Source organism: Mastigoproctus giganteus, chromosome 7 (genome assembly GCF_048544385.1).
Source record: "Mastigoproctus giganteus isolate SK-2022 chromosome 7, ASM4854438v1, whole genome shotgun sequence".
NCBI classification, from domain to species: Eukaryota; Metazoa; Arthropoda; class Arachnida; order Uropygi; family Thelyphonidae; genus Mastigoproctus; species Mastigoproctus giganteus.
Genome location: NC_143581.1, coordinates 80170170 through 80189571, shown reverse-complemented (window position 1 = coordinate 80189571; position 19402 = coordinate 80170170). Strand labels below are relative to the sequence as shown.

At 35.0% G+C, this 19402-nt stretch overlaps 2 protein-coding genes across 2 annotated transcripts in view; both read left to right on the top strand.

The window, feature by feature from the left end:
* Sgsh (N-sulfoglucosamine sulfohydrolase) overlaps positions 1-19402 on the top strand; it is an 86566-nt gene that overhangs the window by 4354 nt on the left and 62810 nt on the right. Inside the window, exon 2 of the mRNA XM_090378356.1 lies at positions 3658-3924. Within this exon, the coding sequence (XP_090234482.1) occupies positions 3658-3924 (267 nt within the window). The remainder of the gene's footprint in view (positions 1-3657; positions 3925-19402) is intronic.
* On the top strand, positions 17713-18256 carry LOC150083023 (uncharacterized). The gene is made up of 2 exons (XM_090377702.1): positions 17713-17840; positions 18040-18256. Exons 1-2 carry the CDS (start codon positions 17713-17715, stop codon positions 18254-18256), a joined length of 345 nt encoding a protein of 114 aa, XP_090233828.1.

Here is a 19402-nt window from a genome sequence, read left to right as displayed (position 1 = left end):
TGAAAAATGCAAAGTACTGCATATGGGTAGAAGTAACCCCACAGAAACGTACCAACTGTGTGGTACTACACTTAAGGTGATAGAAAATGAAAAAGACCTGGGAGTAATTGTGCAGTTATATATGAAGTTTTCTGAGCAATGCAGACAGGTTGCCAGGGCAGGTCATGGGGTTTTGTCAATGATATATAGAAATTTTGCTAGCAGGAAAAAGGAGGTGATTGTCCCTCTATATAAGGCAATGGTCAGGCCATGCCTTGAGTACTGCATACAGGTCTGGAGGCCTCATTTTAGGACGGATGTCGATTTGCTTGAACATGTACAGAGAAGGGCAACAAGATTGGTGAGGGGAACGAAGGGGTCCTCTTACCAAGAGAGGCTTAAGTTCTGTAAATTGCAGCGGCTGGAGACCAGGCACCTGTGATGTGATCTAATTGAGATGTATAAGGCCTTGAATGGGTTGAGCATGCTGAATTCTGATGGGATTCTTCCACTTGTTCAGATTACGAACCTAAGGGGGCATAAATTCAAATTAAGGAAAGACAGATGTAGAATAGATGTGCGGAAATTTGCCTTTAGCCAGCGGGTGGTTAATTGCTGGAACAAACTTCCATCTGTCGTTGTGGAAGTTGATAGGTTAAATAAATTTAAGGAGGAACTGGACAAACATTTAGAGGGGATTGTTTTGTAATTTTTTTTTTTTTTTTTTTTGGCTGATGCTGCATAAGCTCATACACTTGCTTTCTTGCATCACATGCCACTACTACTAATACAACTACCATAATCATTTTTGAGATGCGTATGGATTTTGATAGGCATCGCTTCTTCCGTGGTAAGAAATTTACTCACCACTCTTTGCTTGATATGTATATCTGTAACATCCACCATTTTAAACTATCCGTGTGCTGCATTCATGAGACCGATCACAGTGCTACTTGATATAGTGAAACTATAGACCTCTAGTGATACGCAAAATGATCTATGGTGCCACATTTGGAAGCAAAAAATTAGGAGGCATTACTTTCGTACCAGTCCTTGTACCTCTTTATCTAGTCTACTAGCAAAATGCTTATATTTATCATTGATAGTGCTCCCGTGTGCTCTCCTTTCAATCCTAATATACTCTTTAGCATTAGTAGTGGCAAATTATGCTATAAAGCAATCTTATACATTTAGCATTAGCATTAGTAGAGGCATATGATGATGCAAGAAAGCAAGCTTATGCAGCATCAGCCAAAAAAAAAAAAAAAAACCCTTCCACTTCACCCCTCTGTTCGTTCGAAATACCTGTCCAGCTGAGCCTTAAATTTATTTAGGCTATCAACTTCCACAACAAGGGATGGAAGTCTGTTCCACCAACCAACTACCCGCTGGCTAAAGGCAAATTTCCGCACATCTATCGTACATCTGTCTTTCCTCAATTTGAATTTATGCCCTCTCAGGTGATTATTCTGAGCAAGAGGCAGTATCCCATCAGCATTGAGCTTGCTCAAACCATTCAAGGCTTTGTACACCTCTATCAGATCACCTCGCCGGTGCCTAGTCTCCCTAGTCTACATCCAGAAGGATGTAGAGTAATCTACATCCTTCTTGAAGGATGTAGAAGGATGAAGTACAATAATTAGCAGTACACAGGAGAGGTTCAAAAATTTTCCTTAATGTGACTTCAAACTTTAGTGTACTAGATCCCAAGCATTTTGATGATGAGGGTAATGTCAGCAGGTTAGAATTTCTAGCAAAGGAATATGCCACATGTGATCTTAAAAACACATTAAAAACATGTGGTCGTAAAAAAGCATTGTTGATGTGAAATGGCTCTGAAATAATCCCTTGACCTTTGTATGGTGCCTATTTTGTCACCCTCGCTCCCCCTCAAGGAAAAACCTGGGTATGCCACTGTTTATAACCAACATATGGTAAACTTCTTGCTAGCATAATTGTTTTTTTGGAATAATCACTTTAAATGGGGCACATAATCAGAGCAATCTGTTATTGGTGTTGGAATGGGTTAAATGACAATGTGTGTATTAACATTGTATTTGTTAATATGTTACAATTCAATGTGTTGAATTGTAACATATTAACAAATACAATGCTAACACTTGGCAATAAAAACCAACTTAAAAAAACGTTTATCCAACAAATGCAAATATTATACACCACTTCTCATTGATTCTGAATTCTGATGCTATGATTAATTACAAATTTACTCAAACTTCAAATTAACAATGAATCCTAACACTGAAATTTTTTTTTGGAAGTGTGACTAAACTGGATACGAACATGTGCATTAGTAAAGGCACATGATGCAAGAAAGCAAGCTTATATAGCATCAGCCAAAAAAAAAAAAAAAACGAAAACAAATCTTCTAATTTCACCCATCCACTCGTGCATTTAGAATTTTGAGTTTTGAACATATTTATTAAATGTAATAAGAATGAGTAAAATTACAAACTTATTAATTCAGTATATACTCTACATTTAACAAATAAAATCCATATATTGTTGTTGTTTTTTTTTTTTTTTTTTTTTTTAGGAGCATTAGCAACTAAGGCCATATTGCGCCGGGATATGCGGTGGTCATTCCCCGAACTTTCCACATCTTCCGTATCTCTTGATTAGACCGGGCTAATCCAGTCTAATCAAGAAGCGTGTGCTACGTACTGCTGCTCCTTCCCACCTGGCTACGGAGGTGCCATATGTTGTTGTGGAGAATATTTTTAACAGTGATAAGAATATATACTCTATATTTAACATATTTGTTAAATAAAATTTTTTTTTTTTAAATCACTCTGTATGTATGTATGTTTTTGTAATTACTAATTGCAAAATTAGTAATTCTAATTACAGTAAGTGAAAAATAAATCCCAAAATTCTGTGAAAAAGGCAAAAGTGTGTGGTTTCTGTTATCTGAGCCGGTCGCAGTACCATTCACTTCAGTTTATTAAGTGGCCCATTGTATATAATAATGTTCTTCATTGACAAGCAGTTAGAACAGTTTGGTAATGATCTTTTATTACACAGTAACTAGAGGAATTTCACAAGGAAACAGCAAGCACAACAATAATCATTCAATCAGATTGGACAATACATGCTAAAAAGCATTATTACATACATTTAAATTATACATGGTCAAGCAAACATAAATAACAGACTATGCTATATGCAAAATAAAAATACACAGAGGCCTACAGAAAACAGATTTTATATAAAGTTTAACTTTAGTCAAATGACTAATCAGGATCCAGCTTTCACAGATAAAAATCAACTGAGCATTTCTCATATGAGCTCGCCAAGGCATTTGCTAAATGGTAATCAAATTGTTGTTAGCAATTGTAAGTGGAGCACAATTTTGGTTTCTTCTATAATAGAATATTCTACATTATAATTTCTAGTTCAATAAAACGGCTGATAGTTACAGGTTCCAGTAATCCTGAAAAAAAATAAATAATGGCAATCCAGGTTATTAAAATTAATTAAATTAGGCAGCAGTAAAACTTGCAATACTGTAAAGCCATAAAAAAGGCTAAATGGGTAAGATTCATCTCCAGCCTTTTCAATTTTTAACTGTAATTCATTATCTAGAATAAGCAATAGTTTTTATTTATTATTTTAGTATTAACTCTCCTATAACTTATTTTGTACTTCATTTATTACCAGCTGATGATGCCGGATTTGAAACTGGAGTATACAACAATTCAGTTTGCAAAACTCCCAATCTTGACCTATTAGCCAAACGTAGTACAGTATTTACACATGCATATACATCAGTTAGTAGCTGTTCACCAAGCCGTGCTGCAATATTAACAGGTTTGCCACAACATCAGAATGGAATGTATGGCCTACATCATGAGATGCATCATTTTAATTCATTCAGTAAAATTCAAAGTCTCCCTCGTATTTTGAGGTCCAGTGGTATTCGAACTGGTATGTATCAAACAAAGATATATTTGAAATTGATATTTATAATGAAGTGAGTTTGAAATTTTCATTCTACATATTGTATATATTTAAATTCAGATTAATTTTTATATGAATGTGACAGCTTAAACCATACTGCTGTATGATTTTGTATTTTTATATCTTGGAAAATCCATGGTGAAAAATTGAGTAAATCAAGAAATAAGAGAACTTTTCCAAATTTATCTTTTTAATCATTATGAGATGATCATAGAATAAGATATAAGTATGTTTAAAACTGGGAAAAATCAGATCCCTCCTCCAGTTAATCATTTTAAATACTTGTAGGTCATTTTTACTCTGCCTTCCCCTTTTAGCTTTTTTTTTTTTTTTTTTGTTATTGTTCTTAAAATCTACAGACATCATTATAAATTCCAACCACCAGCTCCCCTGACTCTTCACCCCACCCCCTCACTGTCATAACACATGACCAGGCAGTATGGCAGGTTTGCCACTGATAAACCATTCTGTTTACCAATCAGTAACCACACTTTTCGAGGTGATTTTTTTTTGTCATTCTTTTCGCTGTTAAAAATATCCTCCATAACAATATATGAATTTATCATTTGTCACTCACTTGGAGAAATCTGTTTTCAAATTCCATCAAAAACACTCAGGTAGAGAGAGAGAGAGAGAGAGAGAGATTCCAATTTTTATAAACCAAACAATATGCAAATCAGTCATGAACGCTTACAAAGCCCCTACTGATAATACACAATAAAAGGTCATATTTTCTATGAATATAAAGATTTTATTAAGTCATAGGCCCATTATATTTTTGTTAAGGAATACACAGAAGTCTACCCTGATCCCTGATAGCTAACAACCACAATTTGAGTATTTAATTGTAAGTATAAATATTTTTTTTATAAATTTTTAAATTTTTTCTTTGTTACATAACCTTGTTTTTTATCAGTTCAAAATATTTTTATTTATTATGCAGCATATCTCTGAATTAAAGTTCAGTCTGAAATGCTTTTAACTTATTATTTAGTTCATATATTGACAAATAAGTTGTTACAAAATCCTGAATGATCAGTGCAGCTTCCTCAAGTAATATGGCACATGTTCCATCTCGAAGCATTCCCACATTCTACACTATATCTTGACCTGTGCTTGTTACTGCATGATAAATTCATTCTGTCTTGCAATTCCTCTACAAACTGTATCATAAACTTTGTCCTTGATATAGCTCCAAAATTGAAAATCAAAGAATATAAGGCCATACAAGAATGGTGGCCACTCAGTAAGTTCACTGTAGCTAACCCACTTGTTGAGGAATGTATCATCAAGAAAAGAAATGTTTTAGTGATAATGGGACAAAACACTTCATATTGGGAGAAACTCTCAATTATCTCAGTGTCTTGCTGCAATTGGGATACCAGGAACAGACCTGTTCTGACTCATTATAGTCTTAATTGCTAATGTGCCAATAAAACCCAAACCAACCAACTAGGAACAGTTCTAGTATGTCTATATATGCTACTCCTATCACTATCAGCTCTGTGAAGAAGAATGGTCCATAAACCCTTGCAGCATCACATCACAAAAGACATTCACTGTAGGAAAATAACATTCATGTTTAATTGCAAAAATAGGTGGTTCTGCTCCTGATAACCACATACTGTGTCTGTTTTCCTTTCCACTTTCTCAAATGAAATGTTGCTTTATCACAAAATGAAACTGTTATTCCTATGGATGAAGAATTCCCAAGGAAATCTTTATCTTTATCTATAGGAATAATATATTTTTGCAAAAGTCATACTTTTTTCATTTGTCATTCTTTGGCAGTCTTTTCCTACATGGCTTCAATTTACTCGAAGCTGGCCATGCCCCATTTTGTTGTAGTGAGAATTGTGGGCATCTGACAAGTGACTGACTGTTTTTTTTTATGGAAAAAGTTTTTGGAATTTTTGAATTCTGCTTGCAGTAATACCATTATATCATCTTTTCTTAAATAGATTTCCATACATATTTTATCTAACTTTTTATTTTTAAATAAAAAAATTTAAAATATTTAAAAAATGCTGTCCTTTTTTGGATATGTTAAAAAATATTAATTCTGCAGAAAATGAAATTTTAAAAAAATAAGTTACAGCCATAAAATATAAACAGCAAATTAATAGTCACTTGCATTTTCCAATGCAGAAAAACAGCTAAGAGTGTGAAATTTCAAAATTGCACATGTGCATATGTTTCTGCTTAAATATTACATATGTATGCAGAAACATTTATTAATTGTGCCTGAAAATGGGGGAAACAATTAGTCATAAATATAAACATGAAACTATTAGGCAACTCAATTTTTAAGTTGATAAAATTGTTCAATCCATGAGATTTCAAAATTGTGCATATATTTCTGCGTATATATTTTGTGTGTGTGTGTGTGTAGAACATGATGAGGTAGAACATGATGAGGTAGAACCTGATGAGGTAGAACATGCATTGAAGAAAATGAAGAATCGGAAAGCCCTGGGGGAAGATGAAGTTACTGTAGAGTTGTTAAAATTGGGAGGAAGAGACATAACACAAAAACTGGCAAGGCTCTTCACAAAGTGCATTAGAAAAGGTGTGATGCCTAAGCAGTGGAATAATGCAATCATAGTTTTGCTGCATAAGAAAGGAGATAAATCAGAAATTGGAAATTATAGACCAATTAGCTTGTTATCCCATATCTACAAGTTGTTCACAAGGGTCATTACTAACAGATTAGAAAGAATACTTGATGAGAATCAACCGAAAGAGCAAGCTGGCTTTAGGACAGGATTCTCAACTATGGATCACCTTCACGTAATATCACAGCTAATGGAGAAAGCAAATGAATATAAAACACCATTATGCCTGGCATTTGTGGATTATGAAAAGGCATTTGACTCCATACAGCATAAGGCAATGTTTCGGGCACTGGAAAGACAAGGCATAGATACTCCATATATTATGATTTTGAAGAAAATATATGAGAGTGCTACATCCTTTATTAGACTAGACAAAGACAGTAGAAAATTTAAAATCGAGAAAGGAGTTCGACAAGGAGACACAATATCTCCGAAGCTGTTTACTGCTGCCCTTGAGGAAGCTTTCAGAAGATTAGACTGGTCACAGAAAGGAGTCAATGTGAACGGAGAGTACCTAAACCATTTACGATTTGCAGATGACATTGTGGTCATAAGCCACGATCCCAAAGAATTAGAGGAAAATCTTAATCAGTTATGCACAGTTAGTAAGGATTTTGGACTAAAGATGAATATGGCTAAAACAAAAGTAATGATGAACAAGTATGCCACGGAAAGGGAAATAATGATTGAAGGAGCAGTAATTGAAAAGGTGGAGTCATATACTTATCTGGGACAAGTTATTAGCTGTAATAATGATAAATGGCTGGAAGTCAAGAGAAGAATAAATTTTGGATGGATAGCATTCAGGAAATATAGTCACATACTGAAGAGCAATATCCCAGTTTGTCTGAAACGTAAAATAATGAATCAATGTATACTCCCCACCATGACTTATGGAAGTGAAACTTGGGCACTCACCAAAAGAATGGAAGAGAAGCTGAGAACTACACAGCGAAGAATGGAACGAATCATATTGGGAATCAGACTGTTAGATAAGAAGAGAAACACATGGATTAGGCAGCAAACTCAAGTAAAGGACATTCTTATCAAAACTAAAGAACTAAAATGGTCTTGGGCAGGACACATAGCTCGAAGACATGATGACAGATGGACTAAGAAAATAACAGAATGGTACCCAAGAGGAGCTAGAAGAAAACCTGGAAGACAAAGGCGGAGATGGATAGATGAAATTCATGAGTTTTCGAGTAGTAAATGGATGGCCAGTGCTCAAAACAGAAGGAACTGGAAAGTTGCTGGAGAGGCCTTCATCCTGCAGTGGATTGAAAATGGCTGATGATGATGATGCAGAAACATTTATTAATTGTGCCTGAAAATGGGGGAAACAATTAGTCATAAATATAAACATGAAACTATTAGGCAACTCAATTTTTAAGTTGATAAAATTGTTCAATCCATGAGATTTCAAAATTGTGCATATATTTCTGCGTATATATTTTGTGTGTGTGTGTGTGTTAAAAATTTTTTTAAAAAAACACACTGAAAAACTGAAAGACATCCAAAAATTTTTGTGAAAAAGTTTCAGCAAAGGCCCTTTAGTGAAGTCTCATGTGTTTTTTTGATCACTTGTTTTCAGCTAATTATTTGGGAATGCCTTAAAATATTCCCATCAAGGCTGAGACTATGTTTTAATTAGAAAATTAGAAGGTTAAAGAACATACTGGTGCATTTTCTTAATCTAGAACAGCATGAACACTACTTTTTTAAAATCCAGTTTCATTTGTTTTTACTTCTAGGAGACAGAGTAAGTAATAATTCCACTTCTAGACAACAGACAAACTAGAATGGTGATCATTCAATGCATTAAAAAATGGGAGGCATCACCTGTGAGGTATCATGTGCCTGAGAAAACTGAATGTTGAATAAAGAGGTTGAAATGATTTGCCTGATCCTTTCTCAGAGTGACTCAGTGAAAACCATAAGATAGTTTTGGTCATTAGTCTTCAACCACACAAAAACACAACTTTTTTGTGCAAGTCACCAGACAGATCCTGCATAACCATAGCTGAGTTAAGGCCGAATTCAAACCCAAAGGTTGCGGGTTTGAATCCCGCCTCAGGCTTGGATCAGAGTAAAATGCAAAAACTTTGGGAGGTGCATTATGGCCACAGAAGCCGATGCGCCAACAACTAACAAAAAAAAAAGTTAAGATGCTTCTTCAGCACCTTGTGGACTGTGTTCTTAGGAATCTGAAACGCCCAACTCACTCAACATGTTGACTTACTGGGACTGCAAATGAGGGTTTCATGCACCACTTCTACAGTGTTCTCTTAACCTATATTTTTGGCGTTAGCGAAGATTATCATTCACATAGAGTTTACGAACTAAGTACCACCCAACTGTGGCTCTTCTGCTAAGAGACTGTTTTGCAGATCTCATATAGAAACAGTGACTCACAGTGGTCACTAAATAAATGTTTCTTCAAATGTATAACAGCAAAATACATGCTCACATTCAGTATATAACCCCAGGGGGGCTCACATCTTGTGAGTATGGGTTTGGCACACCCAGGGTTCTGAGCTGGATATCATTATCCTTCTCTTTCTTTGGTGATTCCTCTCTCTCTCTCTCTCTCTCTCTCTCTCTCTCTCTCTCTCTCTCTCTCTCTCTCTCTCTCTCTCTCTCTCAGGGTAACTCGGGAAATTTTTTTTGGCTGGTGCAGCATAAGCCTTGCACCATATGGCTAATAATAATGATAATGATATTCTGCCATAACAAATTGAAAACTTACAGCAGTACAGCAATAAAGTTGACTAATTGGACTTTGTTGTACAGCATTTTGTTTGTTGATATATGACTTGAATAAAAAGTTACATGTATTTTAATTTGAATTTTAACTTACAAATACCCTGTACTCACATTACTATATTTTTTAAACCTATGATATAAATACTTCCTAGAATATAATAATGTAACTATAAAAAGGGGCGATCAGTAAGGCAAATCTAATTATCTAGTAGATAGATTCGCAGAACTGCAGAGTAAGGTTATATGTAGGTTCATAGTCCATCTACCTGAAACATCTGCATGATACAGTACACAATTAAAAACTATCTGCTATCTCACTGAGCAGGCGCCTCCATAGCCAGGTGGGAAGGAGCAGCAGTGCGTAGCACACGCTTCTTGATTAGACCGGGGTTCAAGCCCGTGACTACCGAATATGGAGGATGCGGAAATGTCAGAGAATGGCCACCGCATATCCCTGGAGCAATATGGCCTTAGTTACTAATGCTCCTAAAAACCAAATAACAAACAAACAGTATGCCCAAAACCCTGACAATTGTAACATACAGTAACAAGATAGAAATTGTTTAACCTGTATGACATCAGTCCAACAAACAAACGCTGCTGTTGCATTAGAAACATTCTAATTCTTTGTGAAACCTCAAAAATCCAGTTATTCCCAGAATCACTCCTGTTTCTACTTATGAAGCAAACAGTTACCTCAGCAATCACCTCCTCTTTCATCAATCCGAAATGCAAAAGATTTTTCTCATACATGTCATGTAGAAGATCATCCTTCAACTTCCTTACTTAACATCATACACAATTAACTTCATTCCAGGTCTTTTGGGAAATCCAAAAGCTAATCCAAGCTGTATCAATTGTTTGCACTTTTTTATTTCTTCTATGTCTTTTTTAGTTTGCATCTCTGAAACAATGCCATGATCAAATACTTTTCTTACCTTCCATATCCTGACCCCTCTCAACGAGTTTCTCATTTCCTTATTTACAGAAATTCGGACATCTTCACTACTTTTAAGTACTTTATTCATTAGCTTGAATAAATAAAACATGCTCATCATCATATAATCTAGCCGTTTCATTGTCTGAGGAACTCACTTTCAAGCCCACATCCTTTGCAACAGAAGTTACGTCACTCTTAACTACATCACTATAAAGTTTCAGATTTTGTCGGTTATCTGTATCTTGCCTATAATTCTGACTGGATTCATGCTTAAATTGTATCCGTTCCTTAAATTTCTCATTCTGTATTCCAAGTTCCAAAATCATGGCTTCAAGAAGATCCCATCTAGACAGTATCCCTCTGATTGAACTCTGATTGATACCACTCTCCTTGGCAAAAAGGAAATCTTTGTGTAATTTAAATATTATTTCTGTAAAGCTATGAGTATTATCTCCTCCAAAATCACTATCTGCACAAAGCAGTTTCTCTCCCCAGAAGAAGTCATGTTTTTTGACTTGTTTTCGTTCCTGATTTCTTTTGAACAAGATGACAAGATACTTGTCATCTTGTTCAAAAGAAATCAGGAACAAGATGACAAGATACTTGCTTCAGTGTCAGTCCCTAACTCAATTTTAGCTGAAGAACTTTCATTTTTCTCAGCCAAATCCATATCACTCTGAACATTTTTCTTAACTTTACGTTTTAGGTGCATTGATCTTGACTTTCCTCTTATTATTTTGTCTTAAAACGGGAGACCTACTGCACGATGAACACAGTGATCCAACTGAACTTTCTTCCCCACCATAGCATAAACGTATTTGACGACATGTTTTGATGGAATAATCAGGAGATCTACGTGGTGTCAAAAGTGCAATGGCCTTATCAACCTTATTATCCTCACTATCCAATTCTGCTAACATGATAGCTTTACCTGAGAAAACCTCCTCCCATTCTAACATCTTCTCACCTACACCTCCAGAGATAGAAACCTCGGAAGATTCTTTGCTTTGACTCAGTGACAATTTACCTCGAGATATACTTGGATCCTGAAATTCTAGCTTACGTGAAGAATTTCAATTCTTCCTTAGTCTATGTTTGAAATTTGCAGACTTAGTGGTCTCCGTAGCAAAGTGAGATCTGACTCCTTAGTACCACTTTCAAGATTCTTAGAACCTGCAACCTCTTTCAATTAAATGCCAAAATTTTTTTCACATGTGAGATCAACCCTGTGTGTATCTGACTCCATTTGATAAAAAGTTTTTTTTTTTTATTATGAGAGGACTAATAACCATATAGGGCACATTACCAGGCTTCTTCCTTCGTTAACAATGGCTGTATAGGCCTTTACTATTTAAATCTAAAATTCTTTAAAATTATATATCTTTTCCGCTAAGAAGATATTTTGTTCCAAACTTAGATGAAACTAATCAGCCAGATATACCCTTCCACCTATTTGAAGTCCCCGTTATCCATATCTTGCAGATTTTAAAAAGTAGCTCTTCAAATTTTGAAGTACCAGCACTATGCTAAAGCATAGGCAGCTGGAACTGACAGTTAGAACAGAGAATGCTCTAACTGCCAAAACAGACTTATCATAAATCTAGCTTGAATATTACCTTTCCTTGATTAAAAATTGTTAAACCAGGTAGATGTTATCAGAATATATCCATGTATCACAAGAGTATTTAAAATAAGTATTTTAAAACCATATTTATAAACACTTTTAACATGAGCACATATAATAGCAACTATCATAGCTAACTGCCATTGTTCAGTCTCCTCCAATTTGTACAGTAGTCTTCCATGCGCAACAGTGTCAAAAGCTTTCCTGAAATCCAAGTATATGATTGGTAGCATTAGTGCTAGCTCTGTCAAGCTCTTATCATGCTTCCTGCATATGATGATGTGTATAAGTGTCAATGGTACTCCAAGTGCTGTGCCATAATGCATAAGTGTGATTGAACTCTGGGCTATTAGCATCAAATATCTGGTTTTGTTTATAGCTTGGTACATCTTTTAATTTGTTTTTGCTTGAGTTGAGATAAGTTTATGTACATAGCAAAATAAACTTATGTACACTGCCATGTACATAAGTTTATGTACATGGCAGTGTGCTACTGCAACAGGATCTAAATAATTTGGGCAGATGGGCTAAGAAGTGGCAACTGAAGTTTAACCTTGACAAATGCAAAGTACTGCATATGGGTAGAAGTAACCCCAGAGAAACGTACCAACTGTGTGGTACTACACTTAAGGTGGTAGAAAATGAAAAAGACCTGGGAGTAATTGTGCAGGCAGATATGAAGTTTTCTGAGCAATGCAGACAAGCTGCCAGGGCAGGTCATGGGGTTTTGTCAATGATATATAGGAATTTTGCTAGCAGGGAAAAGGAGGTGATTATCCCTCTGTATAAGGCAATGGTCAGGCCATGCCTTGAGTACTGCGTACAGGTCTGGAGGCCTCATTTTAGGAAGGATGTAGATTTACTTGAGCGTGTACAGAGAAGGGCAACAAGATTGGTGAGGGGAATGAAGGGATCCTCTTATCAAGAGAGGCTTAAGTTCTGCAAATTGCAGTGGCTGGAGACTAGGCACCTGCGCGGTGATCTGATTGAGGTGTATAAGGCCTTGAATGGGTTCAGCACGCTGAATTCTGATGGGATCCTTCCACTTGTTCAGATTACGAACCTAAGGGGCCATAAATTCAAATTAAGAAAAGACAGATGTAGATTAGATGTGCGGAAATTTGCCTTTAGCCAGCGGGTGGTTAATTGCTGGAACAAACTTCCATCTGTCGTTGTGGAAGTTGATAGGTTGAATAAATTTAAGGAGGAACTGGACAGGCATTTGGAGGGAATGGTGTGATTTTTTTTTTTTTTTTTTTGGCTGATGCTGCATAAGCTCATACATTTGCTTTCTTGCATCACATGCCACTACTACTACTACTATAGCAAAAACTTTTGATATAATTTTGAATTTTGTTCTAATTTATAGCTGGCCCAAAAGTTAGTGTACACTTTTGGCTATGAAGTCCAGACTTTTACTTTTCACTCATTATTTATGAGTTTTAAGAATGTTGAAGATTTTTGAATGTTGTTATTTCTTAACATTCTGAAAAGTATGGCACATCAAATGTGCTCTCTCAAATATAGTTGGCAGCAAACTTGTTAATGTAAAATACTTTTTCTTTGCTTTACAACTGTAATTCATTCATTTGTGAGTTTTTCTATGTTGGCAATAGATAATTCTTCAACGCTAAGAGTGGTAAATATGTTTTTACCAAACTCTAATTCAACCACCTTGGGAGACAATTTATACTAGTTATCTGCAACACACTGCCCAAATATAAAGTTCATGAGATAGACTTCTGTTAAGATTTTTTTTGTGTTTCTTATCACAGACACCAGTGTGAATATACCTCCCTCATTCATCTTACTCGTTCCCTTCAGGGCCAGATGTATCCATACAGTTGGGTTGAACTTCTCTGTATCTTCTCCCTATAAATTTCTGTATATTTTCAGTTGTGGCCTTCAGAGCTGAATGTAATATATTATGAGTGCCTTCTCACATCCTCTTATATACAGGAATACGACAACCTTCTCCCTTGCCCTCGGCAACAGTATAGTGGTTTGTCTACATATCACTCATTTGGGAAGATCAATGTTTAAATGCCCCAGGAAACAGGAATGCTTAAAGACCTCATTGGTCAGGGCTGTAGTTAACCAGTCTCAAGTGAAAGAAGTGAGGTGGAGGCATGAATTATTCTAGGTTTTTCAACACACATACAACATGCAGGTTGGCAAGAAAAAGGTTCAATTCATAATATTTAATGGCAACTCTCAAATCATGAATGTTCTGATCTCTTCACACATGAATATAAACCTTTAACCATTACTTTCAAAGTATTTTTAATCCAAATTTTTTACTATATTGGGAAATTTTTCTCCCTGTCCTTCAGGTCCATGTGAGCTTATTTAGTGGTATTAATTATACTAGCCAACGCGATTTTTATCTCCAAGAACTTAAATGCTGTTTTTAACCAATTTTTATGCGTAGATTTCTAAAATCACCGTGATAGTTTCACATTACGTCACAGTTATTAAATATAGAGGAGTTAAGTTTTACCAAAATGTGCCAATTTCATATAATCTAGCCAGTAATAATAGTAGTAATAGTAGTAGTAGTAGTGGCATGTGATGCAAGAAAGCATGTGTATGAGCTTATGAAGCATCAGCCAAAAAAAAAAAAAAAAAATCGCACCATTCCCTCCAAATGCCTGTCCAGTTCCTCCTTAAATTTATTCAACCTATCAACTTCCACAACGACAGATGGAAGTTTGTTCCAGCAATTAACCACCCGCTGGCTAAAGGCAAATTTCCGCACATCTATTCTACATCTATCTTTTCTTAATTTGAATTTATGCCCCCTTAGGTTCTTAATCTGAACAAGTGGAAGGATCCCATCAGAATTCAGCGAGCTCAACCCATTCAAGGCCTTATACACCTCAATCAGATCACCGGGCAGGTGCCTAGTCTCCAGCTACTGCAATTTGCAGAACTTAAGCCTCTCTTGGTAAGAGGATCCCTTCATTCCCCTCACCAATCTTGTTAATGTATGACATACTAATTTATTTTAACAGATATAAGCTAATTCTCTTAATATTAGCAATCGATTCTGGCCTCAGTTTTCTTGTGAAAGAAGTAATCAGACTTTTACCTATAGTTCTTAGGTTCAAATTCCGATGCAACAAGATGTTATAAAGAACTAGATGTCACAAAGCGATTCTGAGCTATGTCCCACTGTAGTAATCTTTTGTAATTAAAAAAAAAAAATGCCAACTCAAAAGCAGCTTGCTCTCAGAGAACATGTCATGATCAGTTAATACTTTCCAAGTATTAACTGATCATGACATGTTCTCGGGATTGTAAATCTATCCTACAATTTTGTTTATTTCTCTCATTGTACAACATCAGACATCTTCTGAACAACCTAAAGGCATGTGGCATTCCTTCAAAAATTTGAAGAGAGCACACAGCATTTTTGGTGAGGATTTTTGAAGGCTGTGCCAAGATTTTCCAAGTATTAACTGATCATGACATGTTCTCGGGATTGTAAATCTATCCTACAAACATAAACAAACTTGGCATAACAGTAGTGGGGAAGATAATAGTGATCAAGTTAAAGTTGAAGATTCCCCATAAACCTTCTTCACATGATGTCAACTATCAGCCAGTAAGTTCAGATAGTGAGGTACATTTAATCAAACAAGGTGAGTTGAATGATTTGGTTCGAGACTTAAATTTGCCAAAATAACAAGCTTAACTGTTAGGTTCTAGGTTACAGCAGTGGAATATACTTGCAGTAGGAACAAAGATTTCAGTCTTTCAAAAAAGACCTGAAAAATTTTTGAAATATTTTGCTACAGAGGACAGTATGTGTTTTTGCAAAGACATTATTAGACTTCTGAAAGAACTAGATGTCATGCGCAAGTCAGATGAATGGTGTTTGTTCATAGATGCCTCAAAATTAAGTTTAAAAGCAGTTTTGCTTCATACTGGCAAAGAATTTTCATCAGTTCCTGTGTTTCGTTCAGTTGGACTTAAAGAAAGGCATGAAATCACGTCTAAGGTTCCTTCATGCTATAAAATACCAGGATTATGGTTGGAACATATGCAGTGATCTTAAGGTTATTGGTTTGCTTGTTGGTTTTCAGGGAGAGGGTTTCACAAAATGTTGCTTTTGTGTTTGTGGGACAGCTGTGCGATAGAAGAACATTATGTTGTGCAACATTGGGACAAGCAGAATGAGTTCATACCAGGACAGTGTAATGTAAAATATATACCTTTAGTGCGATCAAACAAGGTTCTTTCTTCGATCCCTGTATGTCAAACTTGGATTGATAAAAAATTTCATGAAGGGACTAGATAAAGAAGGTAACGGATTTGCATACTTGAGAAGTATGTTTCCTAATTTAGCATATGCTAAACTTAAGGAAGGAATTTTCGTAAAACCCCAAATCAGGAAACTCCTGAAAGATGGTGTTTGAAACCCAGTTAAAGGAGGTTGAATTGGCATCTTGGTGATCATTTAAGGCAGCAGTACATGGTTTTTTGGGTAATAGGAAAGAAGAAAACTATGAAATGTTGGTGTCTAATTTACTCGACTAAACATGGGCTGTCGAATGTCGTTCAAAATTCATTTTCTTCATTCCCATCTCGAATTTTTTCCTGAAAATCTGGGAGATGTGAGTGATGAACAGGGGGAGCAGTTTCATCAAGATATTTCCATAATGTAAAAGCGGTACTAAGGTCGCTGGGATTCTGTAATCATGGGGGATTACTGTTGGTTCCTTGTGAGGGAGAGTAAGCAGGAATACAAGAGAAAATCCCTTAGTAGCAAACATTTTTAAGGACAATTACAGGTAAGCTGATTATATATTATTGAAATATAACTCTTTCACTATGATTTATGATATTTTTCCGAAGTTAAATGAGTTATAGAGAATGTATAATTTTTTTTACAAACTTGAATTATATGCATATATAAAATACATATATTTTAATTAAACATTGGTACATCTTTTGATGTAGACATGATAGAGATTTTTTTTTTTTGGTTAATTTCGGAATCGGTGCATTTATTTCCTCCAGAATCACATGTTTTCATTGCAGAGGTATGACAAAAAATATTTTTTGTTGGCTAGTGTTATTAGTGCTGCATGAGCTACATTATTTCGTGTCCACTTTAAAGATATATAACATTTCTATTATGATCTCTTTACATTCCATATATTAGCATTAAATTAAAAATACCACACTAAAAGAAAAGATAAATAAGGACAGTAATAACACTACTCTATTCCCAGTTTATACAAGAGCAGTACGTACCATGCTATAAAATTACATTCATATATTTTTATAAATTTATAGTTTATAAACTTAATAAAAACATTTAAATATTAATTATAATCCTACAAAATTTTATAAATGATATTAAATAGTGTTCATATTGTTTTTTATATCAATGACAAATTACATAAAATTGTTAAATCAAATAAATAATAATAGCACTACCTACTAATTTGAACCAAAAACCAGTCATTTTTAAGTAATAAAAGAGTCTACTTAGCAACTTTCAAAAATGGCTCACTTAAAAGTAGCTGGTTTCCTATTCAGTTCAATCATAATTGTTATGATAAGGTATTCAAATTGCAGAGAAGAGTTCATACACGGCTGCCAGCTCTCTAGAATTATGTTGGAGAGTCTATTTTTCAGATGATATACAAGTATGTGGAAGATTTTCCATGTATTGCGAAACCTGAAAAAGATAACCCTTTTGCTTTATGTATTATGTGTAGATGTGATTTTAATTTTGAGTGGCAGGAATGCAGTGTAATCATACATTTGCAAACAAATAAGCATAAGGATAGCATGTAATGCATAGAAGGGATGTAGCATTTCATAGTGATGTCATATGTGCTAAATGTTTATTTACATCTTTAGTCATAGAACATAATCTTCCTACGAGTTGGGCTGATAATGCTGGTGTGTTGTTCAGAAATATGTTTCCATAACAAAACAGTACAAAAACATGCATTTCTAGGGAAGTTGCACAAATAGGGAAAAAAAGTAGTGATGGCTCTAAAAAATAAGCCATTTTTGATTGCTACAGATAGCTCTTAAAAAATAAGCGATTTTTGATTGCTACAGATAGCAGTAATCAAAATGATAAGCATTGGTAATGTGCCTGTTATTGTAGCTAGAATAGTGAGGGTATTAAAAGAGAAAATTGAGCACTTGTGGTTAATAGGCTATCCTTGTCATCTTATTAATTTGTGTGCTAAAAAGGGAGCTGCACCCCTTCCTGTGTATGTGGATGAATGCTTTGTAGACATTTACTACTATCTAGAGAGAAGTGCTAAAAGGAAATGTGTAACTAGGCTAGTTGGAACAGTGACAACCTTTGACAAGTCTATTTAAAGAAAAGTTTTGAAGTTCTCAGAAAATCCACATGAGCACTTTTTAGGGTTAGCAAATTGGAAATACAAGAGGTCACTACTGAGTGGCACTGATTCATACTCAAATCCAGTTCATGATCCAAAAGAAGCTTTTAAAGAAAACAAATTAATGAATTCCCCAAGAAAAAGAACTTCAGAATTGCAAACTTCTGGCAGAAGCAATTTTAAACAGGCTAAGCAAGCTAATAACTGTAGGCATATTATCCCACTCATACAGAAAGTCTGTTCATGTTCCTCTCTCTTCTGGCTTGAATAATGCAATTTGCTTGTTTCTTTTAAATGTTATATCAACATTTAAAAAAAAATCTGAACATAGCTTTTCAATCCAATGTACTTCACATCCATCTACTGGGGTCGTTACTCCTAGATATATTGAAGAACATTATATGCAAATTTATTTTATCAAAGTTTTCAAATCTTACCTATCTGTTTTGGAAGTTGATTGCCATAGCAGACTAAACCATAAAGATGATTCTGAGTCACAGACATTTTTACTACTAAGGTCATGGAAAATCTGAAACAAGAGAAGATTGTTTTGTTCAGTGAGGAAGTACTTTATTGTTGCTTGTGACTACATGGAACACAAGTTCCCATTGAAAAATGATGTTCTTATAAATGCCAAGCTAGCATAAATTTCATCAATTGGCAGTGCATCAATTGCAAATTGGAATTTTTTGTAGATGTAGACAAATTTTTTTTCTAGTACTCCTTTCTGTCATTAAATATAAAGCAATAGATCAAGAATGAGATATTTTGTAACATGAGTTCTGTCAGTTTCAGCTTGAGAACCTACCAGACAGTATTATGAAAGATAAAAGAACTGATATAGAGTATTGGGGAATTGATAAGTGCACAACGAAGTTTGAAATATAGCAAATTATTCCAAGTAATGTTTTGCATTTTAACAGTTCCTCATAGCAATGTTGAGTGTGAGAGAATATTCAGCCACATCAGAAAAACAAAAACTGAGTTCAATTTTATCTGTCTGGTGAAGTTTTGGAAATAGTCCTGACGAAGTCTAGACAGCAGGGCCATTGTTATAATAAAACTTTTGTCAGCATTTCTGAAGAGGGCATAGTTTGTAAATTGATTTAAGTTGATTTTGTTG